Below are 22629 nucleotides of genomic sequence, written 5' to 3'. Positions count from 1 at the left end.
AGAAAAACATGTGCTGTTCCTTCGAGCCGGAATCGAACCAGCGACCTAAGGATTTCAATGAGGAATTATTCTCTACAGTCCTCCGCTCTACCAGCTGAGCTATCGAAGGCAGCTGGTTGGTGGTTTTCCGCCACACACCAAGACCTCAGCGCGCCGCCGCCTGTTACCGCCAGAGCATGCGCAGTGCACTCCCCTCGGGGGCGGGAAGGGGCGGGGCGGATGTTGTGCTCTAGACTAAAGCGAGAGGCAGCTTGTTTTCGTGGGGGCCAGTGGCGCAATGGATAACGCGTCTGACTACGGATCAGAAGATTGTAGGTTCGACTCCTGCCTGGCTCGCTTTTGCCTCTCTGCTGAGGATTTTTTCACCCGAGTATTATCATTTAACACCCTCTGTACACCTGGCGCACAGACGGATTATCTTCTGTCGAAGTGAAAATGATAACAGTATTAAGTGTTAAACGCTGGATTTAAACTTTTCAAATGGTCTTAAATAGGCTTTTGATCGAATGCATTGCCTGTGGCAAAAAATGAACCCAATTAAAACACCGATATGCTACATGTGGGAAAATGCTTCAGGCCTTAGGAGAGAAACTGTGTGCTCACCATTGGCCTGGCACAATATGATTTGTCTTACAAATCATGGAATGGTTTGGGTTGGAAAGGACCTTAAAGATCATTCAGTTCCAATCCCCTCTGCCATGGGCAGGGACACCTCCCACCAGACCAGGCTGCCCAAGGCCCCATCCAACCTGGCCTTGAACACCCCCAGGGATGGGGCAGCCACAGCTTCCCTGGGCAACCTGTGACAGAGCCTCACAAGCCTCATAGTGAAGAAATTCTTCCTTACGTCCAATCTAAATCTGTCCCTCTCCAGTTTATACTCATTCCTCCCTGTCCCATCATTTCAAGCCTTTATGAACAGCCCCTTCCCAGTTTTCTTGTAGCCCCTTCAGGTACTGGAAGGTCACTATAAGGTCTCACTGGAGCCTTCTCTTCCCCTGGCTGAACAACCCCAACTCTCTCAGCCTGACCTTGTATGGGAGGTGCTCCAGTCCTCTGACCTTCCAACAGCTCCATATCCTTCTTATGTTGAGGATTCCAGAACTGGACATAATATTCCAGATGAGGTCTCATGAGAGAGGAATAGAGGAGCAGAATCCCCTCCCTTGCCTTGCTGACCACTCTTCTTTTGATGCAGCCCAGGATATGAGTGGCCTCGTTGGCCGGGAGCGCACATTGCCAGCTCACGTCAAGCTTGTCATCGACCAGTACCCCCAAGTCCTTCTCTGCAGGGCTGCTCTCAATCACATCATCCCCCATCCTGTACTGAAATCGGGGATTGCCCCAGCCCAGGTGTAGGACTTTGCACCTGTCCTTGTTGAGCCTCATGAGGTTCTCACAGGCCCACTTCTCCAGCCTGTGACATGATAGAAGATAAGCAGGAGGTCTCCAAAGGCAGCACCACTGTGGTGAAGAAGGTGATTTTCATGGCGATCACCCATTAGGCTCAGGAAGTGCAAAAGCATCCCTGTAGTGCAGCTGAGCAAAAAGTACATGATCTTGCAGAAACATGTTTTTGACACACACAAAGGCGAAGCTAAATGTGAAGAGCAACTTTGTACCAGGAGAGGTGAGGAGGACATCCTCAGTAATTAGATCTGGGAATGCTCCATAGCTTCAGAGTAAGCACAGCCTGTGGATTCAGTGCACCTTTACCGCAAAAAGTGGTTCATGTTGTTACAAATAAACAACTGACGTAGCTCATTAGTGCTGCTAATGGTTGAACTTGCTATCCTCGTCACAATGCTTGGTGTGCAGGCAAGTGAGAGGAAGCACAAGGAAAGCGCACTCCGTCGTGTTATGCAAAGCCCTTTAGACCCTTGTTGTTGCTCGCACTTGTGTAGGCAGTCATTGGGAACGCTTGGTTTTTGATTCCCATTTTCTATTCTGTTGTATTGTCATTCCGTCTCCTTTTCCCTTCAAGCCTTCTTTTCCATTACACGTGCCGTGTGGTGTGCAGAAAAACACGCCTGGCAACAGCTTCTGGCTTGGAAGAAGTAAACGTGCCCAAAGGCTGCCAAGGCATATCTGGAACACTTTCTGGAGAATACATAAGTGGGGAGATGTCTGCTTAGAAGGGGGTTGAAAAATGGGCACATCCAAGGACGCTGTGTTTTGCAGGTTTCTGTGAGACGTGGTTTTGGTGCCCAGCTCAGCGTGCCTGCTGGGGAGGAGGAGAGGCAGTGCCTGTTTGCTTTTCCTCTCTGTGGGTGAGGAATGTTATTAAATGTTATTATTTCTTGACTGTTGTCAGTGTATCTATTTAAAATATTTTAATATTGAATATTGAGTATTGTGAGCACACAGCTCTGTGTTCAGCTGACAGCAGCTGTCTTGATTGCCCTCCTAGGCACTTAGACAGGACTTTTTGCTTGCCAGGATGTTGCGCGGAGCAGCCCAACCTGTGTTGTTTCTGCAGCAGAAGCTGGATAAGCGGGCATCATCCAGGGTCAGCCAAGTTCGAGTGTGACAGTGGAAAAGTGGAAAATGCTGGGAATAAATTTAGGAAAAATGCTGTGAATAAACTTAGGTGCTGTAGGTTTCTGGTGGGGCTGTAAAAGATCCATATAATAATGAATGTTTTTGAAAACTAAATCTGTTTTGAGACTGAATTGACCCATTGAAAACGTCCTAAGGCTGCTGAGCACAATAAGTGTCTGGTGACCTAATAAGAATCAATCCCTTGGTGAGGAAATGTATACTTCCCGCTTTTCCACTGTTTCCTTTTTTCGCAAGTTTGCCACCTCTCCCTCCATCCGTGCACGGTTGTTTGGTAAACTGAAAGGCGGATGGATAAAGCGAGACAGGATGTAAAACGAACTAAAGCGAGCCAGGCAGGAGTCGAACCTACAATCTTCTGATCCGTAGTCAGACGCGTTATCCATTGCGCCACTGGCCCCGCACGTGGGGGACGACCGCACCCACCTCCCCCTCCCCGGGCTCCTGAGGCGCCGCGCCTCCCCCCACCGCCTGTACCCACGCTCGGAGCCCTGCGACGGGCGGGGCGGCACCATGAGCAGCCTCCGAGACAGAACAGGCAGCTCCCTTCGATAGCTCAGCTGGTAGAGCGGAGGACTGTAGAGGTACTTTCACCCACGGGAATCCTTAGGTCGCTGGTTCGATTCCGGCTCGAAGGAGAGGCGGTTATTTTAACTCCTTTAGCTTCCGTGATGTACGGGGACGCGGCGGCCGCGCCGCCGGGCTCATAGCTCTCCTTTTTCGGGAAAAAAAAAGAAAATCATAAAATCACTAGGTTGGAAAAGACATCGTGGATCATCGTGTCCAACCATTCCTATCTGCCACTAAAAATGCTGTAAAGAGGTGGCAGACCTGCAGTAAGCATTGAAATCCATGTCACAGCAACGCTTTTGGACGTGCTTCAGTGTTTTCCATAATAATAGTAATAATAATACATGATTTAATAATTGTAATATAATAATAATTATCTATATTTGGCATTATCCTATGCAAAGCCAAAAAGATAGGCATTTTTAGCTCAGTCTTGACTAGCTTTATCAGGTCTTCTTTTTCAGGGTGGTGCCAGTTCAGCTCTGGATAGGCTCTCTACATTTTACTTGTTGCAAAGTCTTTACTGATTTTGCTTTATATGATGCCAGATAATCCTTACAAATGAGGGCTTTGAACATCCTGACTGATGGGACTGCTCCACAGACTCCTGACTTCAGGTGACAGATCTGAGGTTTCATCCTGGCCCTTGGTTGTGCCATAAAGGGGGATGACCTAGGAGAAGGCGGAGCAGTAAGAGGAGCCATAGAGGTCTTCTATACAGAAGGGGTGTAGTGCAGATGGACATAGACATGCTTAAGATGTAATAAATAATAGGGCCAGCACTCATACTCTTCTTTCATTCCTGTTTCCTCTTCCGTTCTATCGCCATCCCCTCTCCTTTTCCCTTTGAATCTTCCTTTCCATTACACGTGCTGCGTGGTGTGCAGAAAAAAGTGCTTGGCTCCCTCCTGGCTTGGAGGGAGTAAATGTGTCTGAAGGCGGCCAAGTCTCTCTGCATAGCAGGGGAAGAAGTTCTCTCCTTCAAAAGAACCCAGAATGAGTCTTCTCTGGGTGAGAGTGTTTCTCTGGGGTAGATTTCAGATATGAGAGCAAGGAAGACCCAGGATCTGTGGGAATATGGTACAAGGAAGACTATCAGCAGGGAAACAGATATATGAAGCTCAGCAGGAGTCAGACCTGCAAGCTCCTGCTCTGTAGTTACAGGCTTTATGCATTACATTCCTGGCCCCAGCTACCTCTCTATTAGTTGGTATGCTTTTGTGCATGCATATGGACATGCACACAGTAACCATTTTTTTTCCTCTCTCTGTCAGTATGGTGCAGTGCATCCTTCTCAGGAACTGTCTCGGGAGAAATCTGGGCATGAAAAGACTGCCTGGCAAAGAATGGGAACAGTCTGGTCAGCAGAAACTGAGGGAAGGCATCCATTTCCTTAGATGTCCGTTATCCATACCTGTTTGCACACACTAGCAGTCAAATCTGAATCCACAGTCCAAAAGTACATCTCTTTGCCCCTCCCTTGTGCAGGACAGGGCACAGTGTCTATCCAGGGCTACAGGACTAATTCTTTCTCTTGGTTAAGATTCACTTCTACTTGTATAATTGTCTCTGCTCCTATTTTTAGCAGAAGTTCCTGCAAATTCTTTCATTCCTTTTCACCTATTCCGTTGCACCCCTTTCTCCTTGACCCAAAGGATAGGTCACAAAATAAAAGCACATCCAGAGTTTTTTCTGCAGAAGGGACCATCTTTTTGCCTCCCCCACCTTCTTTGCCAAGACATTTTTTCCCTCCCACCTGCCTGGAAAGTGTTGACATGCATGAGTTTCTGTGTAACTGTGTATTACCTATACACAGTGAAAAGGAAGGCAGAGGGAAAAAAAAATAAAAAAAACCCTACAACATACGTAAAAATACAACAGAGTGAAAGCCAGAAAAAACCCCAAACCCCAGAAAATGTATGCACCAATGTCAGGACTTGCTACATGCTAAGAAACCATCCTGCCTCTTGAGCTGTGATCCTGTTACATTAATGTAATTACTTGGCTCAGCTTCCCACTTTTCTGGGACATACTCATGCATTTAAATGTACTAAATGCTTTTTACTACAACAGGAACCGAGTCAGTGCTTGAACGATAGTGTAGCTTGCTGAATACTTCATTTCGGAGCAAATTATTAGTGACTGGTCACCTGGAAGTGCTCAATTATTTCTGTACCTGGCCTCCAGCAAGGGCCAATAACGAGCTCTGTGTGAGTACCTATTTAATAATCTGCATCACTTAGCAATGAAAGATGTTAGAGATTATAAAAACCCGATTCATAAGACATTTCAGTCTGATACGCTGGGTCACCAGCGTGCGGAGAGCAGGGAAACAGATGGATGGGGGTTGTTAAATGGCCTGACAGGTACGAGAGGATGACTGCTCCAACAAACAGAAATTTTCAGCTCCTGTGTTGTAGGAAAAGGTTTGTTTGCATTTCAAGCAAAAGCTGTCTCTTCTCATGAAGAAATCTGAGACAGAATAGATCTCAGAGATTTAGAATATGATGATAAAAAATTCCAGGCTGCCTGGAGGATTCCAAAAGAGAGATAGTGAAAACATTACTGCATGACAAGATGCTGGCTGATGGATACATTTTGAGATACGTGGCATGTGCACAGAAGATATCTGTCTTGCTGATTACATTAGTGGGAAATGCCAGGAAATGGGAGACCATCCTTGCTGATTCTGTTAGTACCTGAAATGTTATTCTTTCTTGACTTAGGTACTGCTGTCAGACTATCTATTTTGAATACTGTAAGCACACAGTTCTGTGTTCAGCTAACAGCAGCTTACTTAGCTGATATCCTAAGAACTTAGACAGGACTTTTTGCTTGCCAGGATGTTGCACGGAGCAGGCAAACCTGTCTTATTTCCACAGCAGAAGCGGCCGTCGTCCGGGGTCAGCCAAGTCTGAGTGTGACAGCAGAAAAGTGGAAAATGCTGGGAATAAACTGAAGTGCTGTAGGTTTCTGGTGGGCCTCTAAAAGATCCATGTAATGATCGTGTATCGTAATATAATGATTCTCGTAATAACATGTAATAATCGCACCTCAAATACTGTATTCAGTTCTGGGCCCCTCACCACAAGCAGGGTGTTGGGGCTTTGGAGTGTGTCCAGAGAAGAGCAACGAAGCTGGTGAAGAGGCTGGAGAACAAGTCTTATGAGGAGCAGCTGAGGGAACTGGAGTTGTTTAGCCTTGAAAAGAGGAGCCTGAGGGGAGACCTTATTGCTCTCTACAACAACCTGAAAGGAGGTTGCAGAGAGGAGGGAGCTGGCCTCTTCTCCCAAGTGACTGAGGACAGGACAAGGGGGGAATGGCCTCAAGCTGCACCAGGGGAGGTTCAGCTGGATATCAGGAAAAAAATTTCATGGAAAGGGTCATTGGGCACTGGCAGAGGCTGCCCGGGGTGGGGGTTGAGTCACCATCCCTGGAGGTATTTAAAAGACAGGTAGATGAGGTGCTCGGGGACATGGTTTAGTGGCAGTTAGGAATGGTTGGACTCAATGATCTAAGAGGTCTTTTCCAACCAAGCAATTCTATGATCTTTGAAAAATAAATCCATTTGGAGTCAGAGTTTGAAATGCTCTGAGGATGCTGAGCATGAGACGTGTCTGGTGACCTTATAAAAGGACCCCCCTCGTGAAGAAATGCACGCTTTTGGGTTTCCAACTTTCTTTTGAAAGACGCGTGGTTGGGTGGTAACTTGGGAGGGAAAGCAGATGGATGAGGCAAGCCAGGGTGCAAAATGTACACCTTCGAGCCAGGCAGGAGTCGAACCTACAATCTTCTGATCCGTAGTCAGACGCGTTATCCATTGCGCCACTGGCCCCTACTGGTATCGTGGGGTTGCTGAAGCCTAACACCAGCAAACAAGTCTGTAGCAGAGAGCCTGGCTACTGGAAACAAATTCTGCATATTTAGTTCTAGCTTCATTAGGCAAATAAACAAGTGAAAACCCCCCACTTAGCCAGCTTTGGACATCAGGGAGCGTAAAACCTCATGAACAGCTCTTTTGTCCATTCCTTAGGAGCAGCATGGGATTCTTGTAACCTACTGCCAGGGAAAATGTCAGGAGCTGTTAGAGACAGATCTATCTGCAACCCTATCTGAACATGCATTGCTACTGTATCTCCCTCAGCAGCACTGATTTTGCCATACTACTGTGATAAGTGATAGCTTTTGGCTTGACTTGCTTGTAAGCACACTCCTTCAAGTCATGAACCATCTTTCAGGCCAGTGAAGGTGTCATACACTGGACAACAATGATATTGAGACTATATTGAAAGAAGGATGAGACTGTTCAGCAGCTCCTTGCTCGAAAGTAATAAGTCCTCACTCCTCCTTCTCTCCACTGTGGTCAGCTACACATTTTGCCTCGTCCCTGCTCCGATTGTCTCTGGACACTCCCATAACCTGAGTCAATTTGATAACCCAGCAAAGAAGTGGGTAAGTTTCTAGTGTTCAGTGAGGTGAATTAGCTCAGCTGGTGCAAAAGTGATGGGAGCAGACCTTGCCACCAGGGCCAGCATGAAGAAAGCAAGAGGCACAGGCTCCCCCATCCCACCGGCCAGAGCAAGCAGCTCAGCTGCGTGCTGTTGCTTGTCAAACTGCAGCCTGAAGGAGGAGGGATGTGCTGAAACAACAAAGCAGAAGACATTGAGTGGGAGCAAGGTGTGAGAAGTGGAGAAGGTACACAGTAGGTGAGAGGTTTTCTGCGTCCGCAGATACCTTACTTTCAATCTGTTATTTCCACGCTCTCTTCATTTTCTTTTTTATTCTCTTTGGGGTTTTTTTTGCAGGTGCTAGTAAGGTGGGTGGTGAAGACAAGGCCAAATTCCTCCTGATTGCTGCAGGCTGGTGTAGAGAGGTACACATAGACTGGAGCAGCTCTTTCATAAGCAGAGACTTGCAAATGCCTCCTCTTCTGCAGATGAGTTTTGGTTCTTTCCCCTGAATTAATCTTGAAAAACCACAAAGTGAATGAAAGAGAGTGAGTGTGTCCAAATGGCTGCCGGGCATGTAGCAACAGGAAGAATGTAATTGCAAATAGGAGTTTGCAGGGGTGGAGGTAGCGCCTTTTTCTAGTTGGGCAGCTTGGACTTGCACCTATGATCCACCGCATGCCTAGACCAGGCAGGATAGAGGGTTCCCACCTATTTGCTCAGAGATCCCAGGAACATTACCCCTACTGTGATGATGGGATGAAGGATGGTGTTAGAAAAGATTTCCATGCACTTCTAACAGAATTGCTCTGAGCAAAGACACTCAGTTTTGGCTAATGAAGCATGTTCTATATACAAGAATATCTGTGTTGTGGTGCCCTGCAAGTCAGAAAACATGTCCCAGAGACGTGGGCCCTGCTTGAAACTTGGAGAGGGCTGCAGCCAAGAATAATGATTTGAGGCAAAGCCTTGGTCAAGCAGGGAATCATTCTCATGCCTAGAGGAAGCCGGAGCCAGAGCTGGGAAGTCAGTCTAGTGGAAGGCAGAGGGAGTAAATACAGGTAAGAACTGGAAATAGGAAGGAGTGATACATCTCTAGAAGACACTTCTCCCCTCTTGGCTGTGGTCTGTCCAGGGGGAGCGTGCAGCTGAAGGAAGGCACACGCAGTAATGCTTTGGATACTATGGAGAACAAGCTAGCAATCCAGAGTGCTTGTAAGGTGCCCCAAGCTCTGCATAGAGATTTACCACATCCTTTGGCAAGGAACAAGTCATTAGTATCCAATTACACTGAAATCATATTTAATTCAAGACAGGTTAAGGCAAAAAGCAAATAAAAACATTTACTCACATGTGCCAAGATAGATAAACTTATGAAAGAGGTAGGTGGAGAAATGAGAGAAAATCAGACTTCATTTACTGGCTTTGAAGATTAAATCAGCAAGGCCATTCCCTCATATCCAGACATTTTGCCGAAGGCAGTCTTGATGCAGGGAGGAGCAGAGAACCTATCTTCCTCCACACCTTACACCTCAGGCTGTGTTGACCAAGAAGTATTTCCTAGCGAGGGAACAAAATGCCTCTCATGTCTAGATTCCTCCTAAAACCCAAATGCTTCCCTTCCAGAGATGTCCACTGCTTTAGCATGGAGCTCCTCCTATTTCTTCCCTTCCCAGAAGACACATTGGCCCTTTCTCTTTGCAAAATATAAGATTATTTCGTTCATTTAGCATTACCTGGCCAGATAACAGTACGTTGGCTCAAGTGCTAAGAGTGTGCTAACATGGGAAAGGCTCGATGCCTTAATGCCACAATTTTCTTTTTTTTTTTTTTTCATTTTAAATTTTTTGTTCTCTAACAATATCGACCTTCTTTGCCGTGTCTTGTCATCGTTACTCTGGTGGGCACACAGCAAAGCGTGTGTGCCTAGTCAGCCTTGGTTTGGAGGGAATGTCTTGCTTCGAGGTGGTTCTGGGATCACAGAATCACAGAATCACAGAATCACAAGGTTGGAAAGGACCCATTGGATCATCGAGTCCAACTATTCCTAACACTCCCTAAACCATGTCCCTAAGCACTTCATCCACCCGTTCCTTAAACACCTCCAGGGAAGGCGACTCGACCACCTCCCTGGGCAGCCTGTTATCAGGAACAAGGAAAGTAGTTTCTACCCACTGGAGCAGAGGCTGCTCCTTGGTTTGCAAGATTTGTCTTTCCCAAGAAAGGGTGAGATGGTCCATTCCCTTCATGGCAGTGGGTAGAGGGAGCTGAAGATTGATGTGGGAAGGAGGAAAAGCAGGTTGCTGTGGTGTTGTGAAGTAGAAGAGGAGGTGGAGGGGTTCTGCTGGGCTTTAGGGAATCGGTTTAAGGAAGCAGAGGACAACCAGGGACTGCTGTGTGCTGACCTCTTTCTTATGCTGATATCATGTCTTTTTCCCTTTGCATCTTCCACTTCCCTTTGCAAACTTTCTCTTTCCAGTTTTACAAAGTGGTCTCACACAGGGACCACACAGAGATACCCGTTTGCCTGCTGGCAGCACAGTTTCCTCCCTATCCTGGAAAAAAATGGTCCAGCACTTTTCTGCCCCCTGCAGAGCTCCTGCCACACACTGGGACAGGAAAAGAGTGCAGACAACATCAGCCAGGGCTCTGAAAGCAGAGGCACTGATCCTGCTGCCTCTCACACGCTGGATGGGCATGCTTCCCTCAGGAACACTCACCAGCTGTAAAATGAGGGAAAGGATAAAAATGTCTTCATCAAGATGGAAAAGGTGGAGCTTCCTGACCTACATGTTGGCCCCTTCAGATGTTTTATTTCCTGCCTGGTACAACCTGTGAGGCTTGGCATAAAGAGCATTTCACACAGGAACATGTGAAGGAGTCAACAGAGGAAGGATACGAGAGTTATCACCTTCTTCATGCCTGGCTGGGTGACACTTGGCTTGATAAAGAGCCCTTTGATTCACACTGGAAGTAAACAATAGGTGACTTCAGTTCCTGGGAATGAGCAGCCAGTCTGGACATATTTCAGATTAAAGTCTGCGAGCGGCCCAATAAATTTGCTGTGAAACCCTACATATCAGGAGCAGCCCAATGAATGTAGTCAGAGTTAAGACATGCAGAGGAAGCTTTTAAGGAAGCACTGTACCTTCTCAGGGCAATCATCTGCACAATGGCTGGTGACAGGTGAGATGTCTTTCTGATTTAGGTGAGTAAGTGTAGGAGTCTACTAGGCTTTTTAAAGTATTCCATAAATAAAATATATTTTAGATGCATATACATTGTTTTGTCATGGATTTATTTGAGGTTTTGCTTCATTTGTCCATGATTGAATGGGATTTCAGTGTTACTGGTTGCCCATTGGCATTGCTTGCTGAAGGTTTCAGTGAACTGTGGTCACCCAACACATGTCAGGATCCTTGGCACATTCTCTGGAGTGCACATACCTGCCCCGTTTTGGCTGCAGGAGTGAGGTCTCTGGTGAGTACCTCTGATGGGGTCAGGGATGGCAGAGGCATCGTCTGCTGCCAGAGGTTATCTGGAACACCATTTAGTGTGGAGTGAGAGACTGGCCCTGGGCTCAGCTCCTGAGGTTCTTCAATGCGTCTGTCAGGAGTCCAATAAGAAGCCCAGAGACAGGGAGGAACCTCACTGCCCACAAAAAAAGCCCACCCCAACACTCTCCTTTGAGCTGGAATTGGAACCAATGACTAAGGATTACTTTGAAAGCACCACAACCCTCCACCCTGAGAGCTGAGCTATCAGAGGATGAGAGATGCAATCCTGAGAGGGGCTCCTGGCAGAAACCTGCAGCGGCCCCAGTCCCAGCAGTGTGGTGGCAAGTAGCAGATGCATCATTCTGAGATATGGGGAACCGAGGCCTAAAAGGCACCTTGAATACAAATTTCTCCACAAAGTGATGGTGTTGCAAAGCTGTCGCCTTGCTGTGAAGTGCTTTAGAACAATTACTAGGAAGAGATGGAATTTGTAGTCTACATGTACATAAATCTATCATTACTCCTCTCATATTTGCATTATAGTCTTTAGGATTATCAAAAGCAGCAGAAACACGCCGTGTACTGCTCCAGCCTGTCATATCCCAAGGACTCCCTGAAGCAAGATTCCCTCCATGCATGCAATGGGATAGAGACAACGGAGATCTGACCGCACAGCATTGGAAAAACAGCAACACAAGTGATATGAGGAGGCAAAACTTGCAATACGCAGATCCATCAGAGGACTGACTTTGCACCACCTTTTCTTTCTTGCAGACTACATGTAGTCAACTATGTGCTTCATTAGCAGCGCGACTCTATATGCTGTGGTAAGAGAAGCACATTGCAGCTCTGGCACCGATCCTGCACTCTGTTTTGCCACCACATCCCAGCCCTTCCCTGCACCCTGAAGATACACATCCTCAATCCTGCTCCCTTCTCCAAAGAGCAGCTGTGGTAGGGGAATATAGGATTGGCAGTGCCAGTTTTTCTGGCTTCTTGATTGCAGTGGTAGAACAAGGGACGTCAGGCATCGCTGGGTCCTAGCAGCATTCTTAGAATCATAGAATCATAGAATAGTTAGGGTTGGAAGGGAGCTTAAAGATCATCCAGTTCCAACCCCCTGCCCATGGGCAGGGACATTCCACTAGATCAGGCTGCCCAAGGCCCCGTCCAACCTGGCCTTGAACACCTCCAGGGATGGGGCAGCCACAAATTGCCTGGGCAACCTATTCCAGTGTTTCACCACTCTCATGGTGAAGAAATTCTTCCTAATGTCCAGTCTAAATCTGCCCCTCTCCAGTTCATACCCATTCTCCCTCGTCCTATGACTACAAGCCTTTGTGAACAGTCCCTCTCCAGCTTTCCTGTAGCCCCTTCAGGTACTGGAAGGTCGCTATAAGATCTCCTCTGAGCCTTCTCCAGCCTGAACAAGCCCAACTCTCTCAGCCTGTCCTCATAGAGAAGGTGTTGCAGCCCTCCAATCATCTTTGTAGACGTTCCAACAGCTCCATATCCTTACATTGAGGATTCCAGAACTGGAGACAGTATTCCAGATGAGGTCTCACAAGAGAGGAATAGATGGGCCGAATCACTTCTCTCAACCTGCTGGCCACGCTTCTTTTGATGCAGCCCAGGACACGGTTGGCCTTCTGGGCTGTGAGTGCACATTGCCGGCTCATGTAAAGCTTCTCATCGACCAGCACCCCCAAGTCCTTCTCTGCAGGGCTGCTCTCAAGCATGTCATCTCCCATTGTGTGCTGAAACCATGGATTGCACCGACCCAGGTGCAGGACCTTATACTTGGCCTTGTTGAACCTCATGGGGTTCTCAGAGGCCCACTTCTCCAGCCTGTCCAGGTCTCTCTGGATGTCATCCAGTCCTTCTGGTGTGGCAACTACACCACTCAGCTTGGTGTTATCCGCAAACTTGCTGAGGGTGCACTCAACCTCACTGTCTACATCATTGATGAAGATATTAAACAGCACTGGTCCCAGACACCACTTGTCACAGATCTCCATCTGGACTTTGAGCTATTGACCACTACTCTTTGAATACGACCATCCAACCAGTTTCTTATCCACCGTACTGTCCACCCATCAAATCCATATCTCTCCAATTTAGAGAGAAGGTTGTTGTGAGGGACTGTCAAAGGCTTTACAGAAGTCCAGATAGATCACATCCATTCCAGATAGATCATATCCATTCCAGATAGATCACATCCCTTCCCTTGCACAAAATGCCAGAGCAGCCTGCTGATAGCTGGGGTCACCAGGAGGGCTGATGACAAGCTCTGCTTGGCTGGTTAAGGTGGAGGCAGAGGGAGAATTTGGGATGGGGAGAAAGAAAGCCCAAAACTCTTTGTCTTCTTCACAGATCGTGATATCAGATTGCAAAAAGATGGGAACCAGGGAGGTAAAGCCCCTCCCACTGTAGGGGAGGATCAGGTTCATGACCACCTGAGAAACCTGAACATATATAAGTCTATGGGGCCTGATGAGATGCATCCCAGAGTGCTGAAGGAATTGGCCGATGTGCTTGCCAGGCCGCTCTCCATGATATTTGAAAAATCATGGCAGTCAGGAGAAGCCCCTGGTGACTGGAAGAAGGGTGACATTGTCTGCATTTTTAAAAAGGGTAGAAAAGATGACCCTGGGAACTACCAACCTGTCAGCCTCTCCTCTGTGCCTGGGAAGATCATGGAACAGATCCTCCTAGAAGCTATACTAAAGCACATGGAGGACATGGAGGTGATTAGTGGCAGCCAGCACGGCTTCACCAAGGGCAATTCCTGGATGACCAACCCAGTGGCTTTCTATGATGGGGTTACCAGAGTAGTGGACATGGGAAAACCAACAGGTGTGATCTGTCTGAACTTCTGTGAAGCCTTTGACATGGTCCCACACAACATCCTTCTCTCTAAACTGGAGAAATATGGATTTGATGTCTGGACTCTTTGGTCAATAAGAAATTGGTTGGATGGTTGTATTCAGAGAGTAGTGATCAATGGCTTGATATCCATTTGGAGATCCTTGACGAGTGGTGTCCTTGTCCTTGACAAGTGGTGTCCTTCAGGGGTCTGTGGTGGGCCTGTGTCTGTGCTTCATCAATGATATAGACAGCAAGACTGAATGCATGCTCAGCACGTTTGCAGATGACACCAAGCTGAGTGGTGCACTTGCCACACCAGAATGAAGGGATGTCATCCAGAGTGACCTGGACAGGCTGGATAAATGGGCCTGTGTGGATCTCATGAAGTTCAACAAGCCCAGGTGTAAGGTCCTACACCTGGGTTGGGGCAATCCGTAGTTTTGGTACATGATGGGGGATGATGTGATTGAGAGCAGCCCTATGGAGAAGGACTTGGGGGTGCCTGATTGGAGAGGGGGATGCAACAGCATGTGTGTGGATGTGGGCTCACGTGCTTGAGATGCTTCCTAAAAGGATAATTCAAAAGGACGCTAGACTGTTGGTTGGTACAGTGAACGTGATGTCACTGTGGATAGCATTCCTGCTCATACCTTAAAATCCATTCATTCAACTCCTGCCGTGCTTGAAGGCACTTTTCCCGGCTGTTGTTGTCATTGCAAACACCTGCATCTCACTCTCTCATGCACTGTGCCCCTGTACACTCACATGAATCTCACGTGAGGGAGTTGAGGAAATAAATAAGCTGGAAAATGTCTAAAAGGCAAATTTGCTCTTCTAATCTGACTTGAAAGAAAAAAAGGCATTGGCACTCAGAAATGAATAGTCATGCTGGTTTTGCTATACACCTAAAGAGCATTTACAGGGCAAAGAAAGAAATGACAGGATATCAGAAGTCTGAAAGACAGCGGACAGAAAAAAAACTAAAGGAGAGAGGTGCCACCACTGCTATGATGATTTGACATCATCAAGTCAGATGATGTCTTGCTGTCTGAAAACTTTCCAGCCCACTACCCACTCTCTGCTCCATGTTTTTCCTTTACTGTAATGCCATAATATTCGATCCTTTGTCTTCTAGCACTTACTCTCTATCCTGTCCTGGAGGAGCGACCCTCAAGATGGGCATGGATGATAATATAACCTAGATCAGCTTAGGAAGCTAGGATGGAGTCTCAGCAGGTCTCTAACGTGGTATAAAGTCACTTGCTGAGTGTAACTCTTAAAACTAGTCTCCCCTGTGAACTACAGACCTAAGCATTGTCCCGGAGAAAAGAATACCCGCACTCCTCTGCTCTGCCAGCTGAGCTATGTAGGGGATGTACTGAAATAGCATCGAGAGTGGCTAATGTTGAGCGGACTAAGGCTAGGGAGAAATATGATACTGGGTCAGGACTGTATCTCTGCGAGGTGATGAGCTGACGCCAGCTAGGAAGCCTGAGCTGGGTCTGTGCTGTGGAACGCGAGTCACTTCTCTACTGAGCATCACTCTGCTTTCCTAATGACAGAGCTAGGGGTTATGGTAGTGGGCTTTAAAGGGAGCACTATGGCCTGTTAAGGCTAAAGCAGAAATGAGATCTTTTCCTCAGGTAAAATTCCTACTGTTAAGCCTCTGCAACTGCATATCCCTTAAACTCTGGTGTGCTCAAGAAGCCCCCTAGCACTGCCATTGCTTGTCACCTTTGTCCAGCCCCAATGTCAACGTACTGACTCCTCCACTGCTAACCCAGCACTAAATACGTGTATTACTCCATAAATGCAGGAACTCGGAAAGGAGACATCGGACCTTCCTCTCTGGTAGCAGAGGAGACATTTGGTGGTGATTTACAAACAGGCTGCTATACGACACTGTGATAGAGGGGAAAGCATTAAGGCATCATGGCTGTATTTGAAAAACAGAGGACTGTGTTAAAACACTAAAGCACTTGGTCACTTGTTTTCAAGAGAAAGTGCGGTTCTCCCATTTTGCTAACTGGTTTTGTTTTATTTATATCCTTTCTTCATTCATGTCCCATTCTCACTGCAGGGCATATCTGGGGATGTGGAAAAGCCAGTCTGTGCCTGTTATCTGTGAAACTTGTCCCCGAAGCCCTGATAAGGACCTATTTTTAGGCAGGCGGTAGTGCAGGGCTATTTCTCCCCCACATGCAGTGCTTTCTCCATACAGTACTTTGAACATACTTCCACGTCTTTTGTGTGAAATACAGTCTCCTTCTAGAAGTAATGTGTTCAAAGGATGAGGATTTGGGATCCTCTGGGCTCATAAAGTTGTGTACGGCTCAGGGAGATCCTGAATGGCTAATCTAATGTTTATTTTTCCACAGCACTGGCTCACTGATTTTGAGACTTTTGAGAAAACAGATAATTGCAGGAGAGGCTATAAACACCTTGTTTTGAATCACCGTTTGGGGTCACCCTGCCTGCCTGAAGAGTATAACCCGACCACTATTTCTCATTCTGATCTCGAGGACTGTGTGGAAACCAGGGCTTTCTGTTGTAAGGGCTTTCTGTTTCCATGTGGCCCCTCAAGCTGGGTGACACTCCGGTCCATGTTGGCCTGCTGGCATTGCTGGAGGGCAGCAGGAAGACATGGGACCCTTCTTCTCCCACGCAGGCATCCGGGAGCAGCGACCCCATGGCTTGGTGTTCTGAATGGCAGAACCATGATGTGGGGAGGTGACTCCCTGATGGAATTTATCCATGGACTCCTCCTGTTTCAGAGTCTTTTAATCCAAATCTTCGAGGCTTGTCTGCTATCATTTGTGTTTGTACCACTGATGAATCTGGAAGACAAATTATAATCTAGTTGATCTGCTCTTTTATCCCACATTTCTGACTGTTTACTGCAAACCATGGGAGCTCTTTGAACATGGATAAGCCCAGAGAAGGCCGCTTTTGAGGACAATTCAGCTCAGGTAAGTGTCCATCTCCTACTCAAAAGAGAAGGGCAGACATCATCCCTCTGGTCTTTGTAGCTTGTCCCTGAAATCCTGTGCTCCTGTATGTTTGATGCCTTCCCAGTGACTTACCCTTAGAAATGCTTTGAGCTTGCCCCTGCTGCTGTGATTTTGTATGTGCAAAATGAAATTTTGAAAAACGTTGTTACCCCCTGTGCTCATCCTTGTTTTCCTGGAGATCTGAAACCGTCTCTCAGACTGTTTTTAGAAGGTCTCCAAATACTGGCCGCACATGGCCTATCATCAGGGATGAGGCATACTAAGACAAATGTATATGTTGAGTGGAAAAATATCGGTCTCAAAAGGCAACTGTTTCTGAAACTACTTGTCTCTATTGGAAAGGCCCTCTTTGGCTGCATCAATTGAATCTCATACAAGAGTAGTTTCTGTGTTTATCATGGGATGTTTAGTGATCACGGTAAAATCATGCAATGCAAAATACCCTTTGCAGTTGTGCTTGTACCAGTTGGAGGGCTTTGTCTTAGAGCTGGCTCATTGGCCTAGTAAGTTGTTGCAAATGTAAGTGAAATTTGAGTTTCTGCAACATGCCATCTGTAGATAGGAATACCACCATCCACTGCTCAGGGACTGCAGGGTGAATGGACCCAGATTAAAAGTGAGATGGATGGAAAGCCTCACAGCTACCAAGGGAAGCTTGGCTAAAAAGGCAAATATTTTCAGTCAAAACAACGAGCAGAGTTTGCAGGATGGGGAGAAGGGAAGACAACATTGTCATTTGACTCTAAATTGCACATCCATGTGGGCAGAAATGGAGGCAGCCACCTCATTTTTAATAGGACGTTGTATTGCTTGGGCAGCCAGGACTTCTTACTGGAGGTGAGCTCGGCAAGGCAAAGCCAGAAGGAGACAGACACATGGATCCAGGATTGCCCCCTTCTCTTGCCCTGCAAAGGCTCACACCATTCCTGTCCTCTTCCAGCAGCTGAGCTCTCATGCAAAGCCCTCAGGTGAACCTTGCCAATCTCGGGAGTGCAGGGACCTGCTGGAGGCAGTGGGCTGGGGGTGGGTGTCCATCCCTGCCCAGGGAAGGATGGGCAGCTGCCCACCTGCTTTAGACAACTGCCAGTGGAGGGGTCTACTCATCTCTGGGCTGGGTGGCAGGGGTCACAAAATCTTGCTTGTCCCTGAGGACAGGTGGAACTTGAGGCACCATCACCCCATGGACCAAAGATGCTCTGTGCCACCCACTGTGCCCAGGTGAGGATGCCTGGGCAAGGAGCCTGGTGCTTGCAGACTGGGCTTTGTCTCTGCTAGTTTTGGTGGGCAAAAATACGCTTTTTCTCTTTGTTTTCCAATCATGAAAGAAAGCCACAGGGCAGATTTTCTGCAACTGATACATGGGAGCTTCACAGCGTTCATACAAGATAAGAGATTTAAGAGGGGAACTCTGTGAATGCAAAACCCAGGGATGTCATTATGGCACTGAAACCTGAACCTGGACATCACTCAACCTCTCCTTCCTCCTCCAAATCCCTCTCCTAAACCCACTGCTTTGCAGCCAGCCTTCCAGGCTCTCCTGGCTGTCAGTCTACAGTCCACAAGCTGTTATTCAGATGTGAAAATAGAGGAGCTAGAAGCAATGTCTGTAAAAGCAAGCATATCTCTAGGAACTAGTGTTCTGATTGTATCAACAAAGTCAGGTAACATTCCCAGGCAAGCAATACTGAAAAAAAGAAAAAAAACCATTATAAAACTTTATTTTCTTCTTGGTGATGGCTGGCAACCATCCAGAGTTTCTGTCCATCAATGGGGTTAAAGCAGGTTCTCCCAGTCTTTGTTAGTCTTCAGAGATGGCCGGACTTGGTGACTCTGTGGAGGTGAAGAGCTATGCATGCTGATGGTGTTCCTTTGCAGGTGTGGAAGCAGAGAAAGGGTAACAAGGCTGCAAGGAGAGACAGGAGGATGCCAGGCTCTTTTCTCAGCACAGATCCTTTGAAGTCCAGCCTAAGCAATCTCTGCTGAAGACCAGAAGTGGGACTGTGCTGTGGTTCTCAGGCTTTGCTCCTTTCTTTCTCCTTGTTGCAGCACACTCATACAATGTGTGGCTTTACTGGAATTTCTTATCCAGCCTTCACAAGCACAGCTGAGGCTCCGCATTTCTTTACTTAGCAAATGGTTCATAGTTCTTTGACAGAAAAACCTGTGCTAATTGTTCATATCTGAACTACACATTCCAGCCAGAAACATATCTCAGCTTAGGCCTGTCTGCAGAAGGTCGATTTATCTTTATATTGTCAGCTCCTTTTTGTGATGGTGCTGTTTATTATCTGGTACATATTAGCATGCTTCAGCACACAGGAAGCGGAAAACCAGCAGCAGTCTATCCCTCACCTTGTTGCCATCAGGTATTCTCTGCAGTTGCATCAGGTGTCACATTCAGCTTGTTAACAGAAGGTTTTTATGGGCTACCACACGGAAATATACAAATTCACCAGAATAACATCCCAGAGGCACATTACACCCTGAGAGGTACCTCAGTTTGTTGTCCTAAAGGTCAGCACAGCATCATGATCCTCCAGATTTTTTCCGTGCCAATAACACCCCCTTCCCTACATCACCATGTGCAGGTGTTTCTGTGCACTGACTTTTCTGACTTTTCCTCCCAGAATTTCTCTGTTTCTGCCTGTGCAGTGAGGTGGAAGTGCCTGCCTTGCCAGGCAAACATGGCTTTCCTCATCTAATTCAAAGCCCCTAATTAAAGCAGGTTTTGATGCACAAGTGGCAGCTGACTCAGAGTTTGAAGGCTAGGAATGAGACACTCAAATTCCTCCAGACGTGAAAGTCACCTCTGACCCAGCCACAGAGGGGAGGGGAAGAAGAGAAATACCTTCTCACTGCTGCCAGGAAAGGCTCCCCGCCAGCATTGCCAAAGCCCCAGCTGTCTGCAGTTCAGCTGCTGGAGCAGCTTCTCCGGCTTGGCTCCAGGCTCTTGTCTGCACCAGGCAGTTGAAGCAAAGGTGCGATTTCAAATGGATTTAACTAAGCGATCTCAAATTTCCCATGAAAACAGGAAATTTTTTTCCAAAAAATCTATTTTTTTTTTTCATGTGACTGCTGACAAAAATGCATATTTACATAGGGGAAATTCCAGTTTGGTGGGCTGCTAACGGGTACAGGATTTCACCCAAAGACTTAGAGAGTATGCGAGGCATTGAAAATAAAATAGTCAATGAAACATTTAATTTGTGATTCATTGCCGTTACACGCAGAAAATAGTACTCATTTTCGTGTGGACATCAATGAAAACCTTTGCTTTTATATTTTTCCCAAGTCTACAGTCTCCATAGTGGTGTTTCATGCTGATAAAGGGCTTTGGAGTCAGGGTTCTACCCCTAAGGCACGCTCATACAGGGTACTTATCCTTTTAGCCGTTCTATAGTATATTTCAGATGCAAGCCCTATACAGTTATAAGGTAGAATAAATATGAGAGCTTTCTACAAGACACTTATCAGGAAAGTATTGTAGTTATTGATTAAAAAAGAAGACAATATTCTGATTACATGTACAGTACAGTGGCAAACTGATTTTATACAGTACATGCGGGACATCAACTTAAATTTGAGGATGAGATATTTACTGCTTGTACAGTTGTGTGATAAATTATTGGCAAGTAAAATCACAGATGGCTTTCCCTTAAGATCAGGCATCACATGCCACAGATTATCTGGGAAATTGTCGTTTTAAAAATAACTCTGGAACAAGTGCCAAGCTGAGAGGGATATCAGTGTCTAATAAACAGATATAAACACAGCATTGCCCAAAACTAAAATATATTTGAATTAAACTATGTGGAGAAAGCATATACAATTAGCACCTATTCTCTAGTAGTACAAATGAAAGCCTTTCATACAGTTTTTCTTCTGTCTCTTTCTCATCAGGAAATTCAAATAATGCTCTTGGTGCATATTTAAGCTGCTGTAGAGCTACAGCTTGAATAGTCATGTTAGATTCTTATGTTGCTGCTCCTAAAAAAAATCATATTAGGGGAAACTTAAGCACAATTAGAGGCAGGCAATTTATTCCAACTGGTTTTGAAGGTGGTTTACTCCCTGAAGGGTTTGAGCTCCAGCCCAGTTATCACTCCTAATGTCTTCTCCAGCAACAGCATGTGCTTCACTCATTGGAAAAGCAAGATCCTGGAGCCTGCCGGAACACACAGGCATGTCCTTGGCCACAACTGCTTGCTCAAAACAGAGTATTTACTGGGATGTAGTGTGTGACTGGGCAGATTGGGGCATCCCTATACTCCCTGCCGCCATGCAGAGATAAGCGGGGTAGGGATTGCATTTGCTTATCACTCACCCTCCTACTCCTCAAGAGGTGAAGGCCACCATGTGTGAGTGAGGAGAGCCAGGGCCCCACCGGCCACCCCCCCGTCCCCCATCAGCCGTCACCTGTCCCAGCCTGTCCTCCTCTCACGCTCTTATATGGGCACAGCAGGATGGCATCTTGTGACGCTGCGCTGCTAAAAACAGCCTCAGCTCCCTTCAGCCCCTCGTTTAAACAATGTCCTCCAGACAGAGCAACCCAGAGAGTCTCTGATCACAGCATAGCCTTGGACATATTTCAAAGGAAATTAACCCAGAAACTCCTCCACGAGGCCATAATCCTGAGCGTATGCCCCTGGAAAAGCTAGGGATGAGCACTTCTCTGAACTACAAGTCCTTCTCCAAAGAGCAGCAAACCATGGATAACCTGGAGAAACAGCTCATTTGCCCCATCTGCCTGGAGATGTTCACCAAGCCTGTGGTCATCCTGCCCTGCCAGCACAACCTCTGTCGGAAATGCGCCAGTGACATTTTCCAGGTAGGTTTCTTCCCACAGAAAGCTCCGCTTCCAACGCGGCACTGAATGAAATGAATGAAAAAGGAGATTTTTACATGTTTCAGTGAACTGTTTTAACAGTCAGTAGGACTTGAGGGGTGGGGGATGTGATTTAAAGGAGAAGTTAAGCATCTGTGGGGGCCAGGGATGAACTCTCAGCAGGTGAAAGTGTCGCCTGTTGGCTGCAGGGACATGGCCACCTGTGCGAGCTGAGCAATCAGTCCCTCACCTTGCAGTCACCATGTGCTTTCCTGGGGGTGCCTTGCTGGACCTGTCCTCTCCTTGGGCATGTTGGCAAATAGAATCACAAGGTTGGAAAAGACCTCTTAGATCATGGAGTCCAACAATTCCTATGGTTTGCTGTAAGCATGGGTTTGCCCTAGAGCTTTTGAAAGAGGTTTTTGTGGGTTTTGCATGGCCTTACTCACCTCTCCCTGTGCTGCTTGGCAAGAGCAGGCCTCCAACCCCTACCTGCCAACCAGGGGAGGCACAACCGTGGCATCGGGAGGCCGCTTTCGTTGTCCCTCCTGCAGGCATGAAGTGGTCCTTGACCGGCATGGCGTCTATGGGCTGCAGAGGAACCTACTGGTGGAGAACATCATTGACATCTACAAGCAGGAGTCCACAAGGTAAAGAGTGAGTGTGTACCCTTCAGAGGACGTTTGCCACAAAAGCAGACATGGCCTAGGAGACTGGTGGCCTTTTGTCTTTCTGTTTGTCACAAGTGAGGTTGATTTAGTTGTTTCTCTTTTGGAAATGCAGAAAGGGATCATGCTGCCATGAATGCCTGTCTGCTGTGCCATGAAGTCAGCTCTCACTGAGCACAGAAA

The 22629-nt window shown here is 46.9% G+C and overlaps 1 protein-coding gene and 5 non-coding genes across 12 annotated transcripts in view; 3 read left to right on the top strand and 3 right to left on the bottom strand.

Moving 5' to 3' along the window:
- Positions 1–17: 17 nt before the first annotated feature.
- Positions 18–109, bottom strand: TRNAY-GUA (transfer RNA tyrosine (anticodon GUA)). The gene is given in 2 exon segments: positions 18–53; positions 73–109. It is a non-coding gene; the product is annotated as a tRNA-Tyr (tRNA).
- Positions 110–263: 154 nt separating this feature from the next.
- TRNAR-ACG (transfer RNA arginine (anticodon ACG)) lies at positions 264–336 on the top strand. The gene has a single exon. It is a non-coding gene; the product is annotated as a tRNA-Arg (tRNA).
- A 2550-nt stretch (positions 337–2886) lies between these two features.
- TRNAR-ACG (transfer RNA arginine (anticodon ACG)) lies at positions 2887–2959 on the bottom strand. The gene has a single exon. It is a non-coding gene; the product is annotated as a tRNA-Arg (tRNA).
- Positions 2960–3104: 145 nt separating this feature from the next.
- TRNAY-GUA (transfer RNA tyrosine (anticodon GUA)) lies at positions 3105–3197 on the top strand. The gene is made up of 2 exons: positions 3105–3141; positions 3162–3197. It is a non-coding gene; the product is annotated as a tRNA-Tyr (tRNA).
- A 3694-nt stretch (positions 3198–6891) lies between these two features.
- TRNAR-ACG (transfer RNA arginine (anticodon ACG)) lies at positions 6892–6964 on the bottom strand. The gene has a single exon. It is a non-coding gene; the product is annotated as a tRNA-Arg (tRNA).
- Positions 6965–21453: 14489 nt separating this feature from the next.
- The window catches only part of TRIM55 (tripartite motif containing 55), a 38071-nt gene continuing 36895 nt past the window's right edge, over positions 21454–22629 (top strand). For 2 of the 7 annotated variants that reach the window (XM_054059805.1, XM_054059808.1), the window contains exons 1-2: positions 21454–21781; positions 22256–22428. In XM_054059805.1, the coding sequence (XP_053915780.1) occupies positions 21593–21781; positions 22256–22428 (362 nt within the window). In that variant the 5' untranslated portion in view covers positions 21454–21592. The remainder of the gene's footprint in view (positions 21782–22255; positions 22429–22629) is intronic. The other 5 variants (XM_054059807.1, XM_054059803.1, XM_054059806.1 and 2 more) reach the window with 3 other exon arrangements.

The sequence above is a fragment of the Cuculus canorus genome, chromosome 2, assembly GCF_017976375.1.
Source record: "Cuculus canorus isolate bCucCan1 chromosome 2, bCucCan1.pri, whole genome shotgun sequence".
Taxonomy (NCBI): domain Eukaryota; kingdom Metazoa; phylum Chordata; class Aves; order Cuculiformes; family Cuculidae; genus Cuculus; species Cuculus canorus.
Note: the sequence above shows the minus strand (reverse complement) of the source record. Positions and strands in the feature narration are given on the sequence as shown.